This window comes from Rattus norvegicus, chromosome 1 (assembly GCF_036323735.1).
Source record: "Rattus norvegicus strain BN/NHsdMcwi chromosome 1, GRCr8, whole genome shotgun sequence".
NCBI classification, from domain to species: Eukaryota; Metazoa; Chordata; class Mammalia; order Rodentia; family Muridae; genus Rattus; species Rattus norvegicus.
The window spans coordinates 251,266,227-251,292,690 of NC_086019.1; the positions used below are offsets into that span (position 1 = coordinate 251,266,227).

General features: G+C 39.4%; 1 protein-coding gene and 1 long non-coding RNA gene across 4 annotated transcripts in view; one reads left to right on the top strand and one right to left on the bottom strand.

Moving 5' to 3' along the window:
• Window positions 1-211: 211 nt before the first annotated feature.
• Window positions 212-26,464, top strand: part of R3hcc1l (R3H domain and coiled-coil containing 1-like) — a 78,058-nt gene continuing 51,805 nt past the window's right edge. For 2 of the 3 annotated variants that reach the window (XR_010066339.1, XM_039101422.2), the window contains exon 1: window positions 212-343. Coding sequence is in view for 1 of the 3 variants with exons in the window: in XM_039101422.2 (XP_038957350.1) it covers window positions 250-343 (94 nt within the window). In the remaining 2 variants the exon portion in view is untranslated. Of the gene's footprint in view, window positions 655-26,464 lie in introns of all 3 variants that reach the window. The other variant, NM_001427847.1, reaches the window with a different exon arrangement.
• On the bottom strand, window positions 8,427-26,456 carry LOC120100039 (uncharacterized). The gene is made up of 3 exons (XR_005499692.2): window positions 26,355-26,456; window positions 20,413-20,472; window positions 8,427-12,457 (listed from the first exon to the last, which is right to left on the bottom strand). It is a non-coding gene; the product is annotated as an uncharacterized LOC120100039 (long non-coding RNA).

Here is a 26,464-nt window from a genome sequence, read left to right on the forward strand (position 1 = left end):
GAAGTAGAGACGCTAAGAGCAGATTACGCTCGAAGAAACTCGCCTGTGGACGAGGAAAGAGACACGGTATGATTGAGTAGGACGTGAGAAGATTTGAGCGCATTCACAGCTGAGGGTAGAGATGGAGGATAGACGATTCTGGAGATAGAGGAGCGTCAACGCCCTCCCGCCCTCTCCATTTGTCAGCCCCGCCCCCACGTGACGCGACAGGGTCTCGCGAAGACTACAACTCCCAGGAGGCCTAGCGGCATGGGCGGAGCCAAGGCCTGGCGCGCACCCCAGCGGCGAGCGGAAGAGCAGGCGCTTCACCGAGGCGGCGGAAGCGGAGAGCTACAGCGTCCCGGTAACCACGAACCCCTGTCTCCGATTCTTTCTCACCCTGAGCTGGTGCTGGTTGTCCCCTGTCTCTTTCCTCCCACTCGGGAGAGGCCCCTCTTTTCTCCCGTGTGTTAACGCTGTTTTCTTTTCCTCACGTGACGCGCGGGGCAGGCCCCCGCCTGGGGCGGGGGTTATTGGGAAGCTTCCGCCCTTCGACCTGTTGGAGCCCCTGGGCGGGAGGGCCTTTCTCCGGTCCCTTCTGTTTTCTAAGGGGCCACAGGCCTGCCTTGGGCCTCGGTCCTAATGCTTCTCGTAAAAATCGTCTCCAGTCCACAGGTAGCGAGCGGGGTCTGTTAGGACCCCCTCTGGGCTGCGGGGCTGTGTACCACGGAGGTGGCTCCGGGACAGCTCCGGGCTGCTGGCCATTCCGGGGCAGTGGCAAGTCTGCTCCGCTGCTCGGAGCCCGGGGGGCTATGGACTGGCTGTGAGCAGTTTATAAAATAGGGTGTACTTCCTGCTCTCCTGGGGCGGTCCTCGGAAAACTTCCGAACCACTTTTTCGAAAGTTTTCTTATAAAATTTTTTTCGTCGCATCCGAGTTGTGAGGGAAGGAGCACAGGGTTTATAGAGTCTGAATCCCGAGAGGGTGATAGCTTGCTCACTTGATGGACCTGTGGTCTTTGGTAGTCCTGTTACCACCATCTCAGTTTCTCTGTGTAGTCCTGAAAAAAATGGGGTGCTGAGTCTTTTTGATATTATGCCTTTCAGTATTAAGAGTTTCAGCAAAAATGATATATGTGTGAAACGTTTGTGCTATAAAACATATTTAAAATAAAGCTTTGGTATCCTCCCTGGTGTGGTCCAGGTCAGTTGGATTTTAAAATCACCGTCATGTCTCTATGAAGACTGGAGTTAATGGCGTCTTTTGAAACAGATGAAACATATAAGCGGTAATGTTAGGTTTCAGGCGGAGAGGCGACATTGGGGCCTGACCACCTGTAGAATCAATTTAGAACTTTGGGATTTCAGAATGCGCACTGCTCTCCACACACAGCTAGCTAGCTAGCTGCTGCTCTTGCTTTGTAACAACTCTGTTTGGAAGTAGTCCTAACAAGCATCTCCTAAGATTTGGAGCTCCCAGAGCTTGGTTTTGAACTACCTACCAGTGTCTAGGCACTTGTGGCTTTTCTCATTCATTTCAGGTGCTACTCATGTGATAGCTGCTTTAGCTATTTAGCGAAGGGGTTGAGGTGTATATAGTTCATTGGTAAGATTGGGTAAGGCTCTAAATTATCTTCTTAGTAATAGTAACAACAGTAACACAAGCAACAGCAACCTTTAATTCCAGTACCAGAGTCAGAGGCTGGCTGATCTCTGAGTTTTTGGTAGCCAAGTCTGTGTAGTAAGTTCCAGGCCTGGAAGAGTGATATATAGAGAGCTTGTGTATATGTGTGTATATATATATATATATATATATATATATATATATATATATATATATAATTTTATGTAATATATTTTATATAATATACACATATTTTAAAGATTACTCATTTTCACTCTTAAGGTTTCCCTGTAGTGCTGCTGTGAAATGGTTATTGGGTATGTGCTTAAGTTAATACTTTCCTAGAGTTTTCTTTCTTTCTGTTTTGTATCTTGGTAGTTGAAATCGGCCTGGTGCTTTGTTTATAACCTGTACTTAAAAGTGTAGCCATGCAGTGGAACTCATAGCAGGGCAATTAACTATGACTTAGATATTGACAAGAATAGAATTTTATAGAACAATTTTTGTGTCTCTATTATCTTCTAGCTCCCATATTTGCATACATACAGGTTTTGTTGTTTGTTTTTTGTTTTTCGTTTTTGAGACATGGTTTCTCTGTGTAGTCCTGGCTGTCCTGAACTCACTCTGTAGGTCAGGCCAGGCTGGGCTTGAACTCACAAGAGATCTGTCTCCGGGTGCTGGTATTAGAAGCAGGAGCCACGGGGTTGGGGATTTAGCTCAGCGGTAGAGTGCTTGCCTAGCGAGCGCAAGGCCCTGGGTTCGGTCCCCAGCTCCAAAAAAAAAGAAAAAAGAAAGAAAGAAAGAAAAAAAAAAGAAGCAGGAGCCACCACCCAGCACACCTACAGTTTTTAAATTAGGTTGTTTATAAAGTTTTAGCCTGAGTTTGGCATGGTAGTTCATGCCTTTAATCCTAGGAAGTCAGAGGCAGGTGGATTTCTGTGAATTCAGGTCTGCATATCAGTTCCAGGTCAGCCAGAGCTACCTGGTGAGACTGAAACAAAAACAAAACAAACATTTAACTTAAAGGAGCCTAGAAGACTTGGTGACCTTCATTTTTTTGAAAGGTGGAAACTTCATGACCTCTGCTGATGTCCTGGCTTTGTGTGCATGTGTAAGGAACAAAGCAAAGAGAAAAAGTCTTACAGACATAAATGATTTATGAGCCAGGGCAAAATCTTATGGTTGAGAATTAAACTGTTTTTATTTTCTTCAGGTGTCTCGCTGACTGCCAGATATCTGCAAATTTGGATGCTAAGGAAACATTTCCTTTATTCTTTTTTTTTTTTTTACACTTGATCTTAGCCAAAAGGCCAAAAAGCAATTATTCTTTTCTTTCATGTTTTGCCTTCTGTTTTTTCAGATTTGTTCTTGCCTTTAGTTATGCTTCAGCGTGATTTCTTTGCACAAATATATATGTATATACACACATATATACATACACATATTTGTATGTATGTATACACAGCTATGACAATAGAAAGTCGTGTACATTAAAATCTACTCTATGTATTGTGTTGTTTCCTTTGTTTCAAACACTTGCATTTTGACTCCTTTTTACTTGAAAGGACTTTGGGAGGGGGACCTCATTCTTTGCTATATACATATAGATGCTCAGTAAGCAATGACTGCTGAATAAGAACATTGTATTGATTATCTTGTGCTCTGTGACACACTTAGGTAAGGCCATACTGTTTTCTGGAAATACCGTAAGCCTTGGAATCAAAGTCCTGGTTCCAGTGTCTCCTGGGTGCAGCCTTGGTTTAGGCTTTTGAGTTCACGTCACATCATCTGTGAAGTAAGGCTGTCAGCCTGCATAGCTGAAAAGACAGGTGGCACCGGAGCTAGGCACATACTGGTCAACCTTCGTGGAAAATAGAGTTGCTGGTATTAATGCTTTTAGTTTTTGTTATTTTCTGACAGTCAGATTGTAATTATAATATCCTTTCTCTTAATCTCTTAATGTTTCATATGATCAGTGTGTTTCTTTTTGCCCAAGGTTAAGGTAGTTGACTGTGACCATGGAGCCTGAAATATTGCAAAGCTAATTGGCCCATATGGAGCTTGAAGCTGTGACCTGTTCTCATTAACTTCATGCACTAAGTACTCACAGATATCTGACATATATTTTATTTGGCATTCATGCAACTCATTAGATATAAGTAAATGAATTAGTGCCAAGAGTAAGAGTATAGATTTTTTTAATTAAAAATTTATGAAGCTAACCCTCATATAATGTATAAAACTAGCAACCTATAGGATCAACCACTTACCTGAACTATATGATTTAAACACTTTTTATTGTTGAGTTATGTTTATGGTAGATTTCCTACCCATAGAAACAAAGAGTAGACTATTCATGCATTGAAAGAGGACCTAACTTGTGTGATATTCACGAGAAAAAGTGCTCTTAGCTTGTGGGGAAAACATGAATGAGCCCAGCAGGATGGATGAAGCTTGGGTAACTCCTAAGAGCTTATTGAATTACAGAGAAATTTAGTTGTCAGAGCATTAGATAGGAGAAAAGTTATAGGGTGTTGTTCAGTGGCAGCAAGCCTGCATTTGGAGAGTGTTCTCTGAATAAGCCATTCACCACTTTCCCCTAGTCTATGGTGTGCTTTTTCACTATATCACAGTGGCTTTCTCTGTAGTCGACTATTTTTCAGACTTACTACAGTTTATTAATATTTGTTGCCTCTCTCTTTATACCAAACATGACCAATTTAGGATTGGAGATACAGACAAACATAAAGAAGCATTATGGGGGCGGGGGGTGTGGGGAGGAAGAAGCAATATTGGACTCAGCAAGTTTGGTATCTAGTATTGTGAGGTTTTCAAGCAAGTATCTTACCTGTATATTATGATACGAATTTCTGGAATGAGCAAGTGTGACTGCTCATGATGTAACATTAAACTTGATGCAGAGTTGAAAATGATGGCAAAGGGTGTGTAGTATTCATTTATAACAAATTTGTTTCTTAAGAAATCCAAATAGTGTGTTCATACTGGCCTACAATTGAGCTGTTTGAATTCTTTACCATGAAGTTTCACAAGAGAATTAAAGAAGTACTTTGATTTAAATCCTGTTAGTTTTCTGTTAGTAGTCTATTTCTGTATTCATAATTGTAAAATGAGGGCAAAAGGTGTGTAGTATTCATTTATAACAAATTTGTTTCTTAAGAAATCCAAATAGTGTGTTCATACTGGCCTACAATTGAGCTGTTTGAATTCTTTACCATGAAGTTTCACAAGAGAATTAAAGAAGTACTTTGATTTAAATCCTGTTAGTTTTCTGTTAGTAGTCTATTTCTGTATTCATAATTTTAAAATGGGCATAATGTTACTAATTCTACCTTAAAAATGAAAGGAAAAAACAAAAAAGGATGTCTTGGTAGCAATAGGGAAGAAGAGAGAATCTGACAAAGTTAAACAGTTGGCAGAGTGCGTCCTACAGAGAAGAGTCAGACATAGGCAGGACAGTTAGCACAGCTTCTTAGGAGGTGGGGAGTGCGAGAGGGCAGCAGATTAAGGGGTAGGAAATGAGTGAGCGAGGACAACGGTCAGGGCATGATCAGAAGATGGAGAGCTTACAGAGTCTGCTTGTGTCTGTTACTTGAGATCTTGCATTTGTATTTTGCCAGGAAAGGAGGGTAGTAAAATTGCATGCTCCTGCAGTTAATACATCACCAGTTTCCCTTAAATAGTAACTATACTTTATATGTTCAACGTAGAACCAAATGTTTCTATTATAGTCCTTTTAACTACTTACTTGGCCTTTTACAGTGTAAATAAACACATTTTAAAAAATTGAAACTTGCTTTCAAAAATATTTTTTACTTAAAAATACGAATGCACATTTATTACAAAACTAAGTGCAACTTTAGAAGATAAAAACACAAAACCTAATCTCAAGATCTAAACAGCACTTAAAAAGGCCCATACCTTCATGTGATTTTTAATTTTTTTCCTAGTATTTTTCCCTATAGGCAAAAGATTGCTCACTCAAGTTCTGTTTTTCTTAAAAAATAAAGAAGTATTTGTTAAGACCAAAATTGTACTATAACTTAATCATTGGTGGTAGTTATCTTTATATATCTATTTTAATATTTTCATAAACTATATACTCTTAATGCTAGGTACAGATCGTATGTTCTTCATTGTGTTTAGGCCTCTAGCAAAGTGTCTCGTGTGTAGTGGGTATTTAGACTGTGTTTGAGATGAATTGTTAAACCCTCTGAATGGAGATTGCCTTGTTTAACCAGGTCTTCCCAATTGTACATTGGTGCTTTGGACAATCCTTAAAATTGGGAAAAAACTTGGTTTGGAGGGAGTGTATTTAATATGAAGCCACTGAACTGGTAAAGACTTTTTCCTTAAGCTTTTGTTGTATGGCATGGAATTCCAAAACTTACTAATGTATACCAGCCATTTTGTTCCTGGTAAGCAAATAATCTACGACTCCTATGTATCCCGCTTGTTTCCTTTTTTACATTTTTCTTCTTTTCCTCTCTCCCTTTTATCTCAAGTGCATGTGTGTGCACTTGAAGTCCAGAGGCATAGGTCATGTGTCTTGCTTCATTACATTCCACCTTATTCCTTTGAGACACAGTTTCTCACTAAACTTAAAACTTGTCACTTTTCATTTAACTGGCTGGCCAACAAGTTAATATTGGGGATATAGTGTAGAGCCACACACAGGCTTTTTACATGGTTGTTGGGATCTGAACTCAGGTCATGGTTATGTAGCAAGTACTAGTACCTACTGAATCATCTCTTCAGCTCATCCCCCCTTATTAAGGAGGCAGGACGGTAGTCACATTAGAGCCCCACTATCATACCAGATACCCTGAAACCTACCAGGCTGTCTCCAAACTCACATTTAGTTTCCATCCTGCTTCAGCCTTCCAAGTTGCTGATATTACAGGCATAAGCCACTATAGCTGGCCAGGATTTCTTTGTAACTTAAGTTGATCAGTTTCTGTACTTGGCCTTTGACTCATATCATGTTAAAACAACAGTCTTACTTGTATGTGATAAGATATGTTTACTGAAAATTTGTCCAATCAGGAAATAACAAAATCAACCCATAACTTAACTTTTCAGGTGTAGCCAGTTTTTTAGGTCTGTGATTTTCTATTTGTAGTTCCTAAATTCGAACCTTTCTCAAAATGAGAAATTTTGGGTGTGAACCCAAGGCCTTGCTCTGTACCTTGCCTTTATCCCCAGCCCTGAAAATGAAAGGCGTTTTGTTTTGTTTTGTTTTGTTTTGTTTTGTTTTGTTTTGTCATTCATTCAGTTGGCAGAACTTGGTCTAATCTGATGTAGCTATTTGTCGTTAATAGTTCTTAAATTTTCTGCTATTAATATTTTGGTGGTACTAGATGTAAAACCTTGGGGCATGTGCATCTAGGCAAGCATTCTACTGCTTAGCTATATCCTCAGCTCTTGATGTATAAATTATTCGAATATTAACTGAATATAATCTCATAGATGACAGAATTTCTGTTGAGTTCAAAATAGTATTTGAGAAAGGCTGTCTTCTTTGTGTTCTGTGTAATGGCCTTATGGATTGACTAGAGAGTTTTAGTAGCAGTGCTGTTACTGTAGCTGTAGAAAAGAGGTGTTGAGGAAGAGTAGTAAGATGATGGCGGTAGAAGAATTGAAGAGTCAGAATATACATTTGTGAGCTCACCGTATCAAGAATACTGTATCATAGTAGTGTCACTGGGGAAGGCTCTGGGATAGGTCTGGGAGGGAGAGAATAACTTCAGTGTTTAGCTTGTTAAGTTTTAAGTATATAATTTATGTGGTTGTTTTAAAAATTCATTAATGTTAATGTTGTAATCTGCTTTTGAGGCCATGCAGTTATCCTAGCAAACATAAATTCTTGGCGTTGGTCTTTTGGAACTGATTCTTAGGGCAGTAGAGCTGTACAAGAAAACTAATCTCATCACCTGATGTTTCGTTCCTCGATTCTAAAGGAGTTTGCCTGTCCACCCTTCTTACTTTCCTACTTCATTATAAGGGATGTTTGGTAGTTTCTTAAAATTAATCTTCAAAGTCGTGAACTGTACTACTGGAGAAGGAATTTGAGTAATATCGTGACTGCTGAGAACATTTAAAAGGGTTCTAGGCTGGGTTAGCACCTTGGATCTGGGTATTCTGAGTGTGCATTTGTTAAGAGAGTGGGTTTAGGAAGCCTAGGTTTCAGTGATCTTTTTTGTGTATTATTACATAGCCTACGTGAGTTACTTGCTGGCTTCAGCTTCCTCTGTTTTTAAAATAGAGCTGGTATAATGCTCCCCTACTTGATGAGATTGTGTTGGGGATTAGCTTTTAGTAATACTTGGCAAATATGAAGAGCACAGTAAATATTAGCTATATATTACTGCCTCCTAGACACTGCTTTTACCGTCACTTTATTATTTTATTTTAAAAATCAGTTACATTCTTGTATAGCTGTATCTTACACTATGATAGAGATAAATTTGGAGCTCAATCCCCCCCTCAAAAAAAAAAAAAAACCCAGATGTAGGTTTTTAAAGGAATGTTGTAGCGCTTCATGAGAAAGGAGCAGAAAAGACTGAAGACATAACATTGGGAAACTGTAGTAAGGAAGTGAGTGGAGGCAGGAAAGGAAGCTGCAAAGGAACTGACGGGGAGGAGGGTGTTCTATATGATGGATTATCCATGCAGAAGTTATCTTAATTAGGATTGGGTTTGGTTGCAGCCAAGTAAGAGAGACTTAAAGGTAGAAATTTCTTTCTTTTAGTGTGGAGAATTCCAGAAAGCTTCACGCTCTGGTGTGGCATTGCTCCACTATGCTGTTCTTTTTTTTTTTTTTTTTTTTTTTTTTTTTGGTTCTTTTTTTTTTCGGAGCTGGGGACCGAACCCAGGGCCTTGCGCTTCCTAGGCAAGCTCTCTACCACTGAGCTAAATCCCCAACCCCATGGATGCTGTTCTTTTACAGTGTCACTTTAGAAGTGCAAGATTGGTTTCCAGCACTGAGGTGGAAGGTAACCTAAGAACCAAAGTCACTGTAGGCGTAGAGCACTGCAGCTCCAGTTATCCCATCCATATTTCCCCCAGCAGAAAGGAGGAAGGAAGGGAATCCTCTCTCTCCCTTACAGGATACTTCTTGAGATTATACGGACTACTTTTGCTCATATGCCATTCATAAAACTAGGTCACAGACCACAGCTTGATGCTGTGAAAGTTGGGAACCACAGACTGTTTTGAGTTGTCCGTGTCCGTGAATGAAGACAGTGAGATTATATGAAAACTTGCTCTCACTAGCACCAGTAGTTCAAGCTGAGCGTCTTTAGAGTGAAGACCCAGACTTCTCTGCCGTGTAACACCTCTCGTTCCCAGATTAGAGTAAGGATGCTTAGTTGGTTTTCAGCCAATGTTTTTAATCCATCTCTGTCTTTTTATATTACTTCTCTCTCACTGCTGTTAATCGTACTTCCCAAAATAGATAAATGAGCAAATTTAATTAAATGTGTTATTTGCACTGCCTCCTGATCATTAATGAATTTGTAAGTAAGGTCAAACCTACAACCCTCCTAGTGTTACAATTACTGGATCCTGTCTGTCTTCACTAATAGTAATTATTTGCTTTAAGTTATTCTTTTTTAATTTTTAAGACTTTCATATTTTGTATATTTATGTTTATCAGTATTAGAAATATAAAGGCTTAACAAAAAGAGAACTATTTCTAAAGGCTTTTCTTTGTTTCTTTCAATTGAAAATATTTTATTTATATATTTTTGAATGATGAATTATTTAATATCAAAGTATATATTGCTGTTTAGCTTTTGTTTCTTTGAATTAATTTTCTAAATTTTTCTTCATATTTAATCAATAGGAATATAGTTTGTAGACATAATTTAAAGAGTCAAATAGGAGACCGGAGATGACTAAGTGGTTAAGAACACTTGTTCCTCGTCCCAGGCATACAAGGTAGGTTCCTAGCTCCCACATTAGGTGGCTTACAACCTCCCATCACTCCAGTTTTGCTCTTCTCCAACAGCCATATCCACTGGTGCTCCCTTCTTAGCTTCCCATGGCAGTTACATTCTGACATTTGGTTAAGTTAGTGTTGCATTGACATTATACCTGTGCGAATTTCATTGGCTGATAGTGTCTTAAATGGCCTCAGTGTGGTCTTCCTTAAGGTCATGTAAGCTTTTGGTTCCAGTTACCCTTCTCCCCTCCCTTTCTTCTTCCTCCCTTACCCATCCTCCCTTCCATTCTGAAGCTCCTTTTCTACAGACTTCCATTATCCTACTATTTGAGTGATGGATCTCTGGGCCTACTGCACAGTTCTTTTCCTAGAATGATTTCCCTTTGTTGTAATCTGCAGACTTCTCTCCTGGGTTTGATTTCCAGTCTTGTCAGAACTCATATCTTCCTCATTCTTCATTTACCCTCTTGCTTAGTTGGAACACGCCCTCTAGTAGTGTCTGATTAAAAAGATGGCACTCTAGTCAAGAGTGGGAGAGTGGCAGTCCTTAAGTAATATACCTGTTGTTACCTAGCTTTTGTTCTGGATTGGGGACTTTTGACTTTTGATGCACAATTATTCTGGAAGCCGCATTTACTGGCATTCTTTTACTTCTCTCTAATGTTGGGTATTGTTTTCCATTCATGTTTTCTTCCTGTGGCTTCTTGTACTTGTCAAAAGGATGGGACCACCATATATTACATAGACTGCCTGATCAGGAACACAATCTTTGAAAAAAATGCTAATCTTGTATATACCTTTCTATGCTCTAGCTTCAAAAATTTGTTGCTTTTTTTTTCTTCTTGCTATTCTCTTTCTTTGTGGATTTGGGTCTTATGTCTGTTACTAGGACTTGGGGGGAGGGGGCAGCAATATTACATGTGTTATGTACATTTTGCTCACCTTCCCCACAGACTGAATTTACTCATTAGATATTCTGGGACTTGGTAGGATAGCTCAATCCTATAAAGTAAGGATCTGAGTTTGGATCCCCAGTACCCATATAAAAAAACCAACATGGTGACGTTTGCCTGTAATCCCATCCCTGGAGATGGGACAGCTAGATCTTTTTAACCAACTAGCCCCAGCATGTTGGTGAGATTCAGGATCAAAGAGAGACCCTATTTCAAAAAAAGAGTGATTGAGAATGACACTAAATGTTGATCTCTGGCTTCTTTCTACATGTAGATGTGAGCATGTATGTTCACTTGCATACCTATGACCATGTACATACCATACACATTTATGCATATAGACACAAGACTAGGATATTCTTATTGAGATGCTATACTGTCATAATTTTAATAAGTGAGAGGTAAAGTATTAGTAACAATACTTTTGCAGAAAGAGCACTACTGTGGAAGAGGAAAAATGTGCCTTCCTTAATTTTTGAGTTAGCTGGTTAATTAGAAAAAGCCTACAGAAGCCTTCCATTTTTATTGTAGGACAAGTAGGAAATAATGATAAGTGTGAAGGGGTTGGGGGGGGCATATTTTTGATCCACAATTGAGGGGTGACCAAATTCCATATAGTTTTATTAGACATTAGAAACTTCCTTTCTGAAGGAACAGTACAAATTTCAGTTCTCACTGGAAATGTATGTTAGTTTCCGCTCAGAGGGAAACCCTTAGAGGGGTTTGTTACATTCTTAAAACTTTGTTGGGGTTGGGGATTTAGCTCAGTGGTAGAGTGCTTGCCTGGGAAGCGCAAGGCCCTGGGTTTGGTCCCCAGCTCCGAAAAAAAAGAACCAAAAAAAAAAAAAAAAAAAAAAAAACTTTGTCTAACTGGAATCTCAATATAGTTTAGCTTTTTAGCAGGTTTGCTTTCTCTTGGGGCAAGGGTGGTGAGTAGTGACAAGGTCTCACTCTAGTCCAGGCTGTCTTGAACTTACGGAGATCAGTGAGCCACCATGCTCTGCTTCCCTAAGGTTTTATTCCAGTTCATTCATCTGTTATTCGTAGTGCTTGGTGTCAGTGTTCAGGCTTTTATGTAGTTTAGTTTCTTAGTCTTGTTTATTTGAATCTTGTTTGGAAATTGAAAAACCTTTTCTTACATTGTGGAAAGGAGTTTACTAACATTTTATTCTGAGTACTTGTATGATTTTAGTTTTTAATTTGGATCCATGCTCCATTTGATATTTTGTTGTTACAAATACTGTGTTGATCTAATAATCCTTTTTTGTAGACCTGACTGAATATATTTTCTTTAAAAAGATCAGTGTTCCCTCACGGCTTTTGACATGCCACCTTATTACATTTGAAATTTTTATCCTCCCCTCTCATTGTGTGTGTGTGTGTGTGTGTATGTGTGTGTGTGTGTGTGTGTGTGTGTGTGTGTGTGTGTGTGTGTGTGAGAGAGAGAGAGAGAGAGAGAGAGAGAGAGAGAGAGAGAGAGGACAACTCTGTGTAGTCTGTTCTTTCCTACTACCTCTTTATGTGCACTCAGACCACAAGGCTTTAATCACTGAGGCAGCTTCCTGGCCTTGTTTTATACCTGCATCATTATCTTCCATACATTTGGCTAGTTTTAAGTGTGTGTGTGTGTGTGTGTGTGCGTGCGCGCGTGCGCGTGTGTGTATAGCAAGTGTTGTACCTATGTTTGTGTATACATCATGCACAGGGCAGGAGTCAGTTGTGTCTTCTCTCTTTGCTCTCCAGCCGATCTTCTGACACAGTGATTAGAACTCACTGCATTGGTGAGGCTGTCTGGCCAGTGAGCTCTGGGGTCCTCCTTTGCCTTCTCAGCCGTGTCCCTGTACCCAGCTTCTTACATGGGTGCTGAGGATCTGACATCAGGTCCTTGTACTTGTGTGGTAAGGACTTTATTGACTGAGACATTTCCACAGCTCCAGTTCTGAAATTTAAAGAATATTTTCCTATTACATAATTTCATTTGTTAAACTTTATTATTAGTTTATCTTTCTCCATTAAAAACCACAGCTGATATTTTCATTTAGTTTACATTAAATTGATGATTTAATGATGATTGGGTTATCTGAGAACAAAAAGTGCCTTTCTGTTTGCCAACAGCTACTTTTGTGTCTTTGAGCCCAGGTTGGTCTTAAACTTGAAGCAATCCTCTTACCTTAGCCTCTGGAGTGCTGGAATTACAGTAGAGCTCTTCATGCCTGGCTTCAAAAATAACTTTAAAGTGTCATCATTTTGGGTTTGTATACTCCTTTTAAAATTAATCTTCTATGTGATACCAAGAATCTAACCCAAGGCCTTGCACGTGCTAGGCCAACTTCAACATTCTTCCCTGATCTCTTCTTTTAAAAATTTAGTAATACCTTATAGACCTTAATCAGTTACGGAACCATGTCGTTCTTTCTAAAGTATGCAGTTGTGTGTAGTATGAGTATATCATGCATCAGTGTACATTAGATTTAGTTATAATTTTTCAACAATATGAACAGTTCTGGAAGAAGTCTGTGTAGAAGTCCAGATCTTTTTTCTTGCTAGCCAGACTGTGTATTCAACTCCTGCCATTAACATAACATTGAACTGTAGTAATGACTGGAGGGTGAACATCTTTTTGTATTTTTTTGTAATTTGTTCTATTGTTTCTTATCTCTTTTTTGATGGCAGCTAGAAGGTGTTTATGTCCCATTACAGCAGTCCTCAGAGGCCTAAAGCAAGATGTCATTTCTTCACCCTGGTTTGTTGGCAGGTTTCTAAAAAGTGAACCTGTGTATGCATGTGTTTTTATTTATGTCTGTGGCCTGTCACTGTACTAAACCTTTACTATTTACAAAATGAGATAAGGAAAGTTAAGTGCTTGGATAGGTGTCAAAGAAATATATAGTTTTAGAAAAATGACTTTTGTTGTTACTTTTAGGTAAGGCTGACATAAAGGAATTTTTGTATGATTTACCTTCAGACAGCTTATCTGTATGTAGAGTGGTTTTGTTTTTGTTTTTTTTGTTTTGTTTTGTTTTGTTTTGTTTTTCGGAGCTGGGGACCGAACCCAGGGCCTTGCGCTTGCTAGGCAAGTGCTCTACCACTGAACTAAATCCCCAACCCCTGTAGGGTGGTTTTATTTTTTTATTTTATTTTTATCTGTTTGCCTGGCTGCCTGCCTATCTAGGGGATCTATCCCCTGTCTCCCCCCAGACAGGGTTTCTCTGTGTAGCTAGCTCTGACTCTCTTCGAACTTGCTCTGTAGACCAGGCCTTGAACTCAGAGATCCAACTGCCTCTGCTCTGGAGTGCTGGGACTAAAGGCCACTGCCTGGAGAAGTTTTATTTTGTTTTGTTTTTTAATTTAGAAAATGAAAGTGGTAAGTTTCTTAATACATAAGCATATTTTATAGACTTGTTTATTCTATATATGATTGCTTATTTGTGGTACTTGAATATCATTTGGTCAGGAGGTGAAATAAGTTTCTCGAAAGACTTAGGCCCTTTGTTTCTGCTTACAGTGTTTGGTAGAGTTAATGCTGTGGAGTGTGGACTTAGTTTTCAGGGTTGGATTATTAGCCTTCCTTGCCTGGTCTTGTTCTGAGGTAACAACTGAGAGTTAGTACGCTTATCAATTTAGCTTTTAGCAATTTAGCTTTGCTATAATTTATATAGAGAACAGCAAAGATGCAGTGTTATTATAGGGGTTTAATTAACTCACTCAAGAAGAATAGATGGCCATTTAAATTCTCAGTAAAGTATAATGAATAATGTTATTAAAGAACTTGGAGATGAAAATAATTAGGCAACTAATTTTAATTTTAATATTACTTTTTAGGTACTTATTTTCAATTAACTTTTTTTTTCAAAGGAGACTAGTATATATTGATATGAAGTGCTTTTTTTGTGAGGGTTTTTCCTCTCACTTCCTGATAGTCTTGTGTTACTGTTCTGCAGCTTCTCTTATAGCCAGGAACAACTTGGAAACTGATATGCAGGGTTGGCCACACCAACTGTCAGAAGATAATTTACTTATGTTGCTGAAGCACATGGCAGAGCTTGGATGGAAACTGTAACAACATGATATTGACACTATTTTTTTCCTTTTTCCTTTTTCCTTTTTCCTTTTTTCACTGTGTGTCTCTGTCGCTCAAACCTGCCCTGAGCTTTCTTTGTACCCAGACTGGCCTTTTGATCCTCCAGCCTCAACCTTCTAACAGCTGCCATTACAGGTGAGCACTGTGATACACAGCTCAGAAGTTTCCTTTAAATGGTTTCTGCACAGTGAGACATAGTCAGAAATAAATGCTGATGTCAAGCATTAAACAAAGTGGTCTCAAATAGAATACAAAGATGAGGAGTCGTAGACCCGGGGAAAATGATCAAATAAGCCCCCTCCCCCTTGATAGAGGTTTTGCTTTTGTTAGCATCAGAAAGTTGCTTTTCAGGCATTCCTAGATGTGTGTGGTGAGAAGATTTTGTGCACAGGACAGAGACAGCTTAGATCTTAAAGCTAACCAAAGGATGTTTGAAAATTGGTTATTTAAAATCTCCTTGTACCTGACTTATTAGGTGAATTTTTTTTTTTAAAGAAGAAACTAATTTACTCCTAGCTATAACGAGTGACATTGTGTCCAGGAAAATGCTGTACTAACACACTGTACTGTCCCACAAGAGTACTTCTGAAGTCCTCAAATGCAGTACTGACAATCTGTGACAGGCTCTAAATTGTTGAGCAGTTGTCAGGGAAGGTGGACAGCAGTATAAATGGTTATATATAATAAGCTAAAGAGGAGACGGGAGGGGAAGAAATGAGAGCAGAATGGAGAAACTCTTAGATTTTGTGGACAGTTTGAATGCAAGCTGTTCTAGTAGTTAAGCTCTGTTGTAAGCAGGGAGACAAAAATAAAAACATATAGGTTATAGGTGGGGCATAAAACCCTTTCAAAGGTGTCACTATTGTATTTTGTCATGTCATCAAAACTCTAAGGCTCAGGGAGCTGGAGAGATGGCCTAGCAGTTAAGAGCACTGGCTCTCTTTTCGAGGACCCAAGTTCAATTCCCAGCAACTACACAGTGGTTCATAACTCTGTAACTCCAATCCCAGGGATCCAGCACCCTCTTCTGGTCTCTGTGGGCACTAAGCACACATGTGCTTCACAGTTATACATGCATAAATACTATTTATAAAAACATAAATAAAATAATAAAAAGCAAATAATAAAAATACACATAAGGAAAAGAACCTGTAAAGTTGAATCAGGTGGAATTTAAGTTTTTTGAGGTTTTATTTTTTATTTTTGTTTATGTGTATGAGTGTTTATAAATGTATGTCTGTGTATCATGTACATGCAGTACCCACAGAGGCTCAAAGAAGACATGGGATCCCGAGGGGCTAGAATTACAGATGTTTTTGAGCTTCTATGTGGGTTCTGGGAATTAAACCCTGGTCCTCTGGAAGAGCAGCCAGTGTTTTCAAATGCTGAGCCATCTCTCCAGTCCCAGAATTTAAATTTTAAAGAGACTAGATGTATCACTTTATATCAAGATTGGGAAATGAAACTGTAAATATCAATATAATGGAGATGAGAGCTTAGGAATTCCTCGCTAGGGGTTGTTGCAGTGGTGGTCAGGCCACTTAACATAACTGCATTCCAAATAGCCTAGCCTTTAACACATGCCAGTGTATCTGTTTGATTGGTTGATTTAATTTGATTCACAAACTTATATACCACTAACTGGTATTGTTTCAGGAATACATGGCTCACTACAGAAGTGTTAGATATCAAAGAATGAGCTCTGATCACAGAGGAGTACTTCATGGGGACAAGCTGCAGTTCTGTTCTTTTACCACTCGTTCTAAATATGGAATTAGACTTGGGAGCCATTACTTTGGAATCTGGTCCTTGAATTGATTCCGTTTCTAATTATAGGTTATATGTGTTACTGCTTTGTCATTGATATCGTTAGGTTAAGTAAGCAGTAAAGGAATATGAGTGAATTTTGAGGTTGCTTATCCTGTCTTTACACCAGTGATGCATATTTAAAAAGATAGAAGGGTTAGTAATGGAAGGACAGATGTGATGATCAAGGGAGGAGTAGCGACCTCAGAGCACCGATTAATATCACTGTTCAAATTATCTGTAGGGCCCAGACTGGATTTTCTACTGCTCCTTTTGAATGCCTAACCCCTGGTGTTGAAAGTCCATTGTCAAGTTTTAGACTGAGTTTCCCTACACCTTTGGTTTACCTAGTCTAGTGTTATGGGGTGAATGTTCGTGCTTCCCTCCCACCATGTTGTTCGACATGTTTTGGAGGTCAAGCCTTTGGGAAGTAATTGGTAGGAGGATAAGCCTTCATAGGCTTGGTTGGTGCTCACAGAAGTTTTTTTCAGTTTAGTGAGGATACAGAGGACTAACCTTGGAAGAGGGACTCCTCAAGAGCCTGGCCGTCTAGCTTCTTGATACTGCCAGATCTGGCCAGCTGCTTAAACCACTGTGTCTGTGTCCTTCCTGGCCTGCCTCCCACTTGGTTTTGCCATTGGTGGTGGTGGTGGTGGTGGTTTTATGTTGTTTGGTTTTTTTGTTGTTGCTTTATTTTGTTTTGCTGTTTGAAATGTCTCCCCGCTAAATTCTGTTTGATCACACTTTCAAAAGGCCTTCCTGTGTACCACACATTTCATGACATTTTCTTTAGGTGTTTCAGGGCCTTAAAGATGCCTCTTTACTTTGGATTTCTGTTATCTATTACCTTTATTGGCAATTATATGTACTCCATTCAGACACCTTACTTCACCAGCTTCATCTTTCTAATTAGAGACATCTTCCTGGGGGGGTCCATTTCTTCTCATGTGTCTCACTGTGTTGTTGCATGTTGTTACATGTTATACTCTCCACTGCCCCAACACAGCTCTCAGCACCCTGCATATATTTAATGCGTGTTTGATGGTGAGCACTGCCATTGCCTGTTACTAGCTTCTCTCTCTCTCTAACTTTTATCTTTCTTTTTGAATCATAAGAATAATAGATTAGAATGTGCTTTACGTATTTGAGCAATGTTTGTTCAGTAGATTGTTTTTCTTTGAAAGCCTCTGCAGCCCTCTGTGTACACTTTTTGATCCTTAAAACATTGCTGTGAAGATGTTTTTATATTCTAAGGTAATTGTTATGCCCGAAGCTCTTAATTAGTAAACTTTAAAACTGCATGGGAGAGAAGTTCCTATTTATAACTATGTTTCCTTTGCCTGCTCAAAGAGACACTTGCTTTTCAGTTTTCTCCATCTCTAGGCACAGCTGTCTTTGATTCATGCTGGCATAGCTTCAGGGAGAGGCAGATAACAGTTGTAGTTAGCCATATATAATATATATATATCTCCACCTCCTTTAGTTACAGTTACTCATTTTTTGTTGGTGTTTATTAAACTATTCTCTGCTATGCTTTTCCTCTATTATAGTTTTTAGAACATTAGTGTTCTAGTCTAACATAGTAGTTAAATGTAGGGTTGGCACACTGAATTAACATGTGGAAGTTCTGATCTCAAGGAACTAAAGTTTCAGTTTTCTCATCTATGAAGCTGATATAATGATAGATACCCCTTAGGTTTGTGGTTGGGGACAAAAGAGAAATATATAGAGACAATATGCAGGAATTAAGTATAGTGGCCTCAACTCTAAAAATTTAGGACAACTTTTAGTGAGTCCTAAAGAGGGGAAAGCTGTAAGGCATGTGAGGCTGAGACATAGCTCCAAAGCCTTGTCCACTTGAGGGCTTTTGTTGTCAGCAGGAGGAGACCACTTAACTCAGCACAGACCCTGGGAAGAGATTGTAGGTAACTGTAGACACAGACTCACATCCAGATGTGTAGAAAAAGAAAAAAAAAAAAAACTTCCCCTTTAGTTTTTTTTCCTCTTTTCTGCTTGCTCTCTACTGCCAAGTGTATGTGCAGAGTAGGGACAAAAGAGTCTGCTTTCCTAGTTATGATATTGCTCTTGTCCAGTTCCAGCAAACCTTTGATCTGATTGCTTTTAGAAATGGTCAGTGATGGAGCTAATGTTACGTTTGGAAGAGTTAGGTTGGTGAGCCATGGGGTTGCCATGTCATTGGAGTGTGAAAGAGACTATGTTTCAGCCTGTTTCCCCCTATAATGTGTGCAGTCAGTTGGTGCTCATGCGTGGTTACTATAGCTAGTGGAGTGTAAAATGTTTGGGACATTAATTATGTTATATTGCAAGGAAAACCTTTTCATGCTATAGTTTAAGACTCAAGGTTCTATTGGAATTATGTATTATGTGCTAAGATTATAGTTGTATACCATCATGCCTAGTTTCATTTTCTGAATTCTAAAAATCAGTGATGAAGAATATCTATATTCTAATTTGAAGCTTTCTCTGATCTAAAAAATGTTACCAGTTTTACTGATCATTAGTCCCATGTTTATGTGTGCGTCTGAATGTTTTTAGATCCATAGTGGAGTTGGAGGGAAAAAGAGCAGAAATTATTCTGATGGCAAAGAGAAGAGAGGAAGTTCCTGCCCTGACACCTGGTGAGGTCCTTCACCATGTGGCTTTGAGGGTGACACAAGGTGAATGAGGAAGTTTCAGACAATAACTGGGCAGCTATTATAGGCTCTTTAAGTCTAGAAATAGACATGGCATGAGAAAGCGTGGTCTTTTGTTCTTATCCTGGTGGCTTCTCGTTTTACTGAGGCAGTTTTGAATTGTCTTTAGTTGCTTTGCACTTATGGAGTTTAATCGAATTGCGGTTATTTATGGAATTAATATAGTAATGTGTTTTACTATCGCGTAGCCTAATTCAATAGTTAAGTGTGGGAGCTCTTATGTCCTAACCAACGGTTAGAAGCTAGGCAAGGTTGAGTTCTCTTTTATTGTAGTTGGAGTAAATAGGTTTGTTTATTTTGGTTATGTCCCATTAAATACAGATTAAACTTCTGTATTTTGCTATATTTTGCAGATCCTGGTTGTAATAGTTAATCATCATTGATGATTTTGGAGTCACCTAGAAGAGTGTTTTGTGTGTGTGTGTGTGTGTGTGTGTGTGTGTGTGTGTGTGTCCGTGCACGCGAGTGTTTGATTTCCAGAAAGGTTTAACTGAGGAGGGAAGGCTTACTCTGAAAGTACATAGCTCCTTCCTATTAAGCAGTGTCCCAGACTCAAAAAAGAAAAGGCAAAAACAAAAAAGGAGCAGGAAAAAGCCAGCTGAGCACCAGAATTCATCTCTTTTTCTTGACTGCAACTTCAGTGTGGCCAGCAGCCTCTTGTTCTTGTTTGCATGCCTTCCCTGACAAACTATCAACCCCTCAAACTGTGAACCAAAGTGAACCTGTTCTTAAGTTGTTTTTGTCAGGAGTTTCTGTTACAGCAGTAAGAAAAAGAGACTAATTCTGTGGTGTAGGTTAACCTGACTGCACACTTACCTGCTTCCATAACAAATGTTCTATTCCCCTGTCCTCTGAGTGATACTCCATGCCAAGGGAAGCTCTTCTTAAGGATAGGGGAAGCAGAGTGTATCCTTAGAAGTTCATGTGAAGAAGCATTTATGTGGTTCAGCTTTTCACTAAATAACATCAGAGTCTTAAACTGCTACCTGAAAGCTTGGCTTTCTAGGCTCTTTAGTCCCAGACTATTTCAAGTTTCTACTTCAAGACACTTGCCTTTGGTCAAACTCACAGTTATTCCTTCTTGGTTGTCTCCATAGTCAGTGTGGTAATCTTAGTATACTGAGCCATTAATTGCAGTGTTATATGCTGGTAGCAGATGAGATTTTACATAAATGTGTAAACACACACACACACACACACACACACACACACACACACACACTAACACAGTACCATTGACATTTAATGTGACAACACTTTTCATAGCCAATGGTTCCCTTTTTCTTTCCTTACCTTTGCTACCTTTATTGATGCTGCTCCACCACTGCTCAGTTCTGTTTGAAGGGCCTGGACCTTAATGGGACAGAAGACATAATTAGACATGGCTCACAACAGCAGGTTAAAAACACAAGTCATCATTTTCTTGGGCGTTGACTAAATACTTTCTTAAGCAAATTGGAAATTCTACAATCTTTCCTAAATGATCAGGATCTTTGTATTGGTTTGAGATAGCTGTGCAAATGACCAAGAATGGATATACTGGTGTATTTGGTTAATGCTTGTGGATTATGTAGTTCAAAGCATTGCCATTGCTTACCACTCCCTTAACACAAGCATTTCCTTTTTTTCTTTTTCTTTTTGATTGATGTGCCCATTTTGGGAATTCTTAAAAGAATTTTTTTTCCCTCCTTGGGAGAACAGTTGTAGAGTTCCTGTCTAGCATTTGAGGCACATTTCTGTGGGAATCAGATAGGAAAGTTCTGCTGACCATTTACACTAATGAAGATGAGCATTAGCGTGGATAATATATTTGGATTTGATGTGCATTATGTGATTATTTTTGCAGCACAATTAACTTCCTGATTAAACTTCGCTGAGCATACGCTTGGTAGAAAACTGGATGATCAAATTGTTAGTTTAGATGATAGGTGATGTGAATTTTGGACAGGTTTTCCACTCAAATAGTTGTAAATCTGAGATAACTCTCTTTCTTGTCTTTAAAATGATGAAATTATTTAACCTGATTTTTGAGAGGGAGAGGGGAAAAAGGTAGGTTGGAAACTCAGGAGATGCAGCAGTGACAAATTGTGGCCACCAGAGGGGGAAGTCCAGTCAGTCTTCTTGTGGCTTTGTTTCTGACCAGAATGTGTGTCATTGATGGAAGTGAAAGGGACACATTGTACCTATCATATCCTTGTCTATTTATAAGTTATAGGGCCTCTTGCTCTCTATTCTCCAGTTTCTGCTTTTTTTCTCTTCAATTTTCTCAGTCGAACTAGGACAAATAAAGAGAGTTGAGGTTGTCAGGTCTTTATCTGATCTTTATTTCCTAAGATAGTTAATGACTCAGAAGACTGATGCACATCTTGGATGGAAAGTACAGTAGTCACCAGTTTCTTCCAAACACAGCACACAAACAGTGCTCAACCTAACCCATCCTCTTGTTGAAATCAAGAAAGAAAATGAAGATGTTTGAGAAGTAGAACAGAGGGAGCAAGTATTTGTAATTAGGTTCCAGTCTGGCATTGCTATTTTATGTGGTCATGGACATTAAAACCTTGGATCTGAGCCAAGCATGGCAGTGTATGCCTTTAGTCCCACTCACGAAACAGAGCAGAGGCAGGTGGATCTCTGAGTTTGGACTAGCGGGTCTATCGAGTTCCAGGTTAGCCAAGGCTTTATAGCAAGACCCTGTCTCAAAAACAAAACAGAACAAAATCTTTGGAACTTCAGTATCTTTGTTTGAAAGATTAGGATGCTTATTTTTAACCTATTTGATCCTTTTTTTAGTAGTATAAGATTTTGTGGAAATTCTTTAATATTTATGTGCAAGGCAGTACTGTTCTTAAATTAGAACATTATAGCAAAGGTACACATTTTAAATATAGTATGTTATTTTGCTAAAACATCTGTTGGTAATTATTAATACATAAACACTAAAGACAGAAAGACACTCTAGTGAGACATCTTTTTACTCCACAAAGCGATAAATTGAGCATAGGTTCAAGATGGCAATGGTTCAGTTAATAGTTGAAAGACCAGGAGGAGCCAGGATGTCCCACATCCTGATTGGGGGACAGGGGAGTTGATAGTATGTCATTTAGAGGAGATCATTTGGGAAAGAGTAAACATAGAAAAGGAGTTAATGAGTTCTAGGATTTCATATCACAAAGCTGATGTCACATTCTACTTTTTATAGCCATAAAAGTGGGAATAATTTTTATATGAATCCAGTTATGTGATTCTTAAGTTGCTGGAGGGCTAAGGGTACGATGGAAAGAACAAAGGTAGCTGTGAAGTCCAAGCAGACAATCAGATGGGTGTTTAGTAAGCAACAGAACAAATGGTTACAGAAATGTGCTTGTGAAAGCAGGCAAGGATTAGGATTTAACAATTTGATATACAAATAAGGGAGTATAGGCCGTTTGAGCAGACTAGCTATATACAGTGTTTTAGAATTCTGTATAAGACAGGATCTTAATCTGCCCTGACTTAATGAGCTTTCTTGATGTTGGTCTACTTGGTAGATCCCAGACTCCACACATTTGGGGTTATTGATGGTATCACTGACAAACTCTAGGTGGTTTGATGGTTCTAATAGCTTCACACTCCACAGGATACACATATTCACAGATCTGCTCACCACTGCTGTGAGTTCATTTCCCAGAAATGAACTGGCTAGTAAAAATTTGGCAGGCAAGCCAGCTTTTCAAGTGCTGCTAGGAATAGAGCCCAGCTGTTCCCTTTGGGCTTTGAGCTGTTGGAATTCATTGTTAGCAGCTAGAAAGAATCAAACTGTAACATTTTTAGCCTAGTTCATGACAGCAAAGCAGAGGTGTTAAGATTTCTGTTCTAGAGGTTTATACTGCAAGTAACTTAACCTGATTGTGTGTCTTAATATTACTGGGCTTCTGACCGCTGAAATATGGCTTGGATCGATGGTGGTTTGGAGAAAGTAGAAAGAGGGCTATCCATCATTCAGAGGCTCCATAGAAGCTGGCTGATAATGCTGCTTTCACCAAGCAGCCATCTGTCCATCCATCCATCAGTAGGATGAAATGAGATTTAGCGGAACAGGCAGCCGTAACTCTGAGATACTTTCTAACCAACAATTGTAGCTCTGGCCTGAGTCTGACCACAAAGCACAGCAGTGGGGTTTGGCGGGATGTGGCAGTAAGGGCAGTCTACTTCCCGTCACTGCCAGCCTAGAACAGATTCAGTTTGAGGCCCTAGCTCAACCTTCTTTCCCATACAGAATTTGGCTAAACTTGGAATGATGAGACTGTCATTCTTTTAGCTCCAGACAGTTTTGCAAGTTAAGCAAATGTTTTTCATGGAGAATATTTTCACATAACACTATACGAACTTCTTCTGTGTTCATCATAGTAATGAGGGATGAGATTAAATTAAATCTAAATAATTTAATAATTTTATTTCATGTAAGTTCTTTTTCTTACTGAATTAAAAATTTACCCAGTTCTTAAGTAGTAAAAATTGAATTTTTTTCTCCCTATATTAGTGGTTTTTAAATGAAAGGAAGAGAATATGGACAGGGAAATAGGTAACATTATAAACAAGAGACTGGATGATACTTAAAATGGGTCATGAGGTTTTGATAACTGAAATCCAACTGTGTCTTCCCTGCTCCTATGTTCTGGTGTACCATGCCTTCTGAGAGCCTCTGGATCAGTGTGTGTGTGCGCTTGTTGTCAATCCTGTGGTTGTCCTAGGCATAGCCAGCTTCCTTGGCCATGTTATTGCAGTGGTCACTCAGACCCCAGCTCCTGTTCTTTGTTCTGAAGCCTTGATTTTCACTTCAGATTGAGGGAGGGGTTTGAGGGAACCTAATGTACCGGAGATGCCTCGGAAATGAGAGCCTTGGATGAATTCCTGGGCTTATTGATCCACCGGCAGTTTATGCATCCTGACATTCATAATCTCAGTAGGCTGCTGATGTTCCTGATTAATGGGCCCAGGGGCTGTCCATCCGTCACTTCACATTAATTACTGAAGAGGTGTTTTTCCAGTGATTTACCTGACAGTGGGCTGTGATAAATACCCCTAAGCAGAGTGGGCAGTGATTAATCACAGGACCACACCCCTCCCCCCAATCCTTTCCCCCTAACCACAGGCCAGCGCTGGGACTTGACCAAAGAGTGCCCCCTCCCCAGAAGCTATCTATCTCTATAATTGCTTGGGGATGCATATTTATTGGGCATGAGACCTGGCAGATAGCATTTTAGAATTTGTGCCAAAGATGATGAAAAATAAATCTTATTGGTAAGACGACCATGTTTTTACACGGAGTAAAAACATGTAGTGTGTGAGCTGCTCACACATTACCTTGAAAATTTCAGGGAGCATTAGCTGCCTACTTGTATGTACATACATACATACATACATACCACAGGGCTAGTTTGTTTTACAAGCTTCAGAAAGGGCAAAGGTCTGGCTGGTTAGGTGACTCCTCAGGTAAGGCCAGTTGTCATACAAGCCTGATGACTGAGTACAGTCCTTAGAACCCATGTAAAGGTGGAAGGAGAGACATAACTCCTCAGGGTTGTCCTCTGACCTCTGTATGTACTATTGAATGTGTGTCTATACAGCACATCATGCATGGGCGCACACATAAATACAAACAGTAAATTAAACAGGTCCAGGTTTTGCATTCATGATGCTTCTAGTTTACTCAGAGAATACATGAACAAATATAATTTAGGAAATTATTTTAGGTACAGTACAGTTGGACTGGTGTAGAACTCCAGGGTTCCATTTCTTAATCTTATGGCTGTAGAAAATGAAATTAGCTAAGTACTGAAATACTTAGTGTCTTCCATGGGTCAGGTCAGGCCCTATTTTCAGCTGTGGAGGATGAGTGTAATACAGCTGCAGATTTCAGAAAGCACAGTCTAATGTGCCTTGTCTCATTTCTAAAAATATAAAGGCAGACTTTTCCAGGAAGTTGTTAAAGGAATTTAAAGTTAACTAGTACATCCATTCTTTTTCTCGGAGTGTTTTTTTAGTTCTATGTTCATGGGTGTACAAGGAACATGTTAAGGACAATATCTACCTTCAAGAAACTTGCAGTTTCATCTGGTTTGTCCTTCCTTCCTTCCTTCCTTCCTTCCTTCCTTCCTTCCTTCCATATGTATCTATGTGCTCATCATTGTGTCAGGGGTGGTTCAGAGGCCCCTTTGCAGCTGGACTTTCAGGCAGTTGTGTTCTACAGGCAGATGTGAGAGCTGGGAAAGGACAGTACATGCTCTTAAATGTTCAGCCATGTCTCCAGCCCAGGACTGTTGGGTATTAGACAACATTCGTGATGCGTAAATGGAACTCACCCTCCATTAAAAAAAATAGAGAGAGATGAAGAACTCTGTTGTTCATGGTAGTCCCAAATTCCTGGGTTCAGGCAGTCATCCTGCGTCAGTCATCTGGGCAGTCTACCTGGGATCTTAGGTACTTGACATGCTTGGCATAAATGTATCATTTAAATAATGTTATATATGTCATGAATGCCACAAATGATGAGTGCATGTGGAATGTGACTCAGTTGTCTTTATATTGATAGTTAAAGGATAGAGTTGATTTTGTGATACATCTTTTGGATGAATGGTGACTGGGGCTATTTGAGCTGACATAGTTCAAGTAGATCGTTTTAGAAGTTAGAAGGAGCAGGCTACGATGTCATTCTACCTAAAGTAGAGGATTCGTATTTGAGAGTGGTAGTAATATCATGATTAAAATAGTAGGTTGATACCAAGCCATGAAGGAGCTTTATTGCCAGGTAAGCTTGATTCATATATCATAGGATATAGTGAATCACTAAGAGAGAGAGTGTTGTGTGGGGGTAGATGTTCCTACTAGAGGGTTTTAATGTCTGGTCTACATTCAGCTTTAGGTCTGCCCTTTTAACTTGTATTTCATAGACAATATTTCTCCACATGCTTATTCTTCTCCTAAGTAGTTGGTTTTGAGGCTTTGTAGCCACGTGGGCTCTTTCCTGTGTTCAACCTCAAGTTTTTATAAGTGCCTCAGTTCTCTCCTGGGTCTCAGGTATGAGACTTTTCAGTGATGCTGACTGCCCCTAGTCTTCAGAGTTAGAGGTTTGTTGCCTTGTACCTGGCTACTAAGGTTCTGGGCCTGGAGTAGTAGTAGTAGTAGCTCTTGCTGTCTTTTTTCTTCAGACACTTAGGCCTTTCTGGAAAGAGACATAGGGGAGTCTTGGTACTTACCCCTGGGGCCCACTATTCTCTCCTTCCAAATGTGTCTCTCACTTGTCTGAAGTCCTCCTCCATGTATCTCTATTGGAGTCTATGGAGAAGATGCTGTAAGAAAGAAGTTC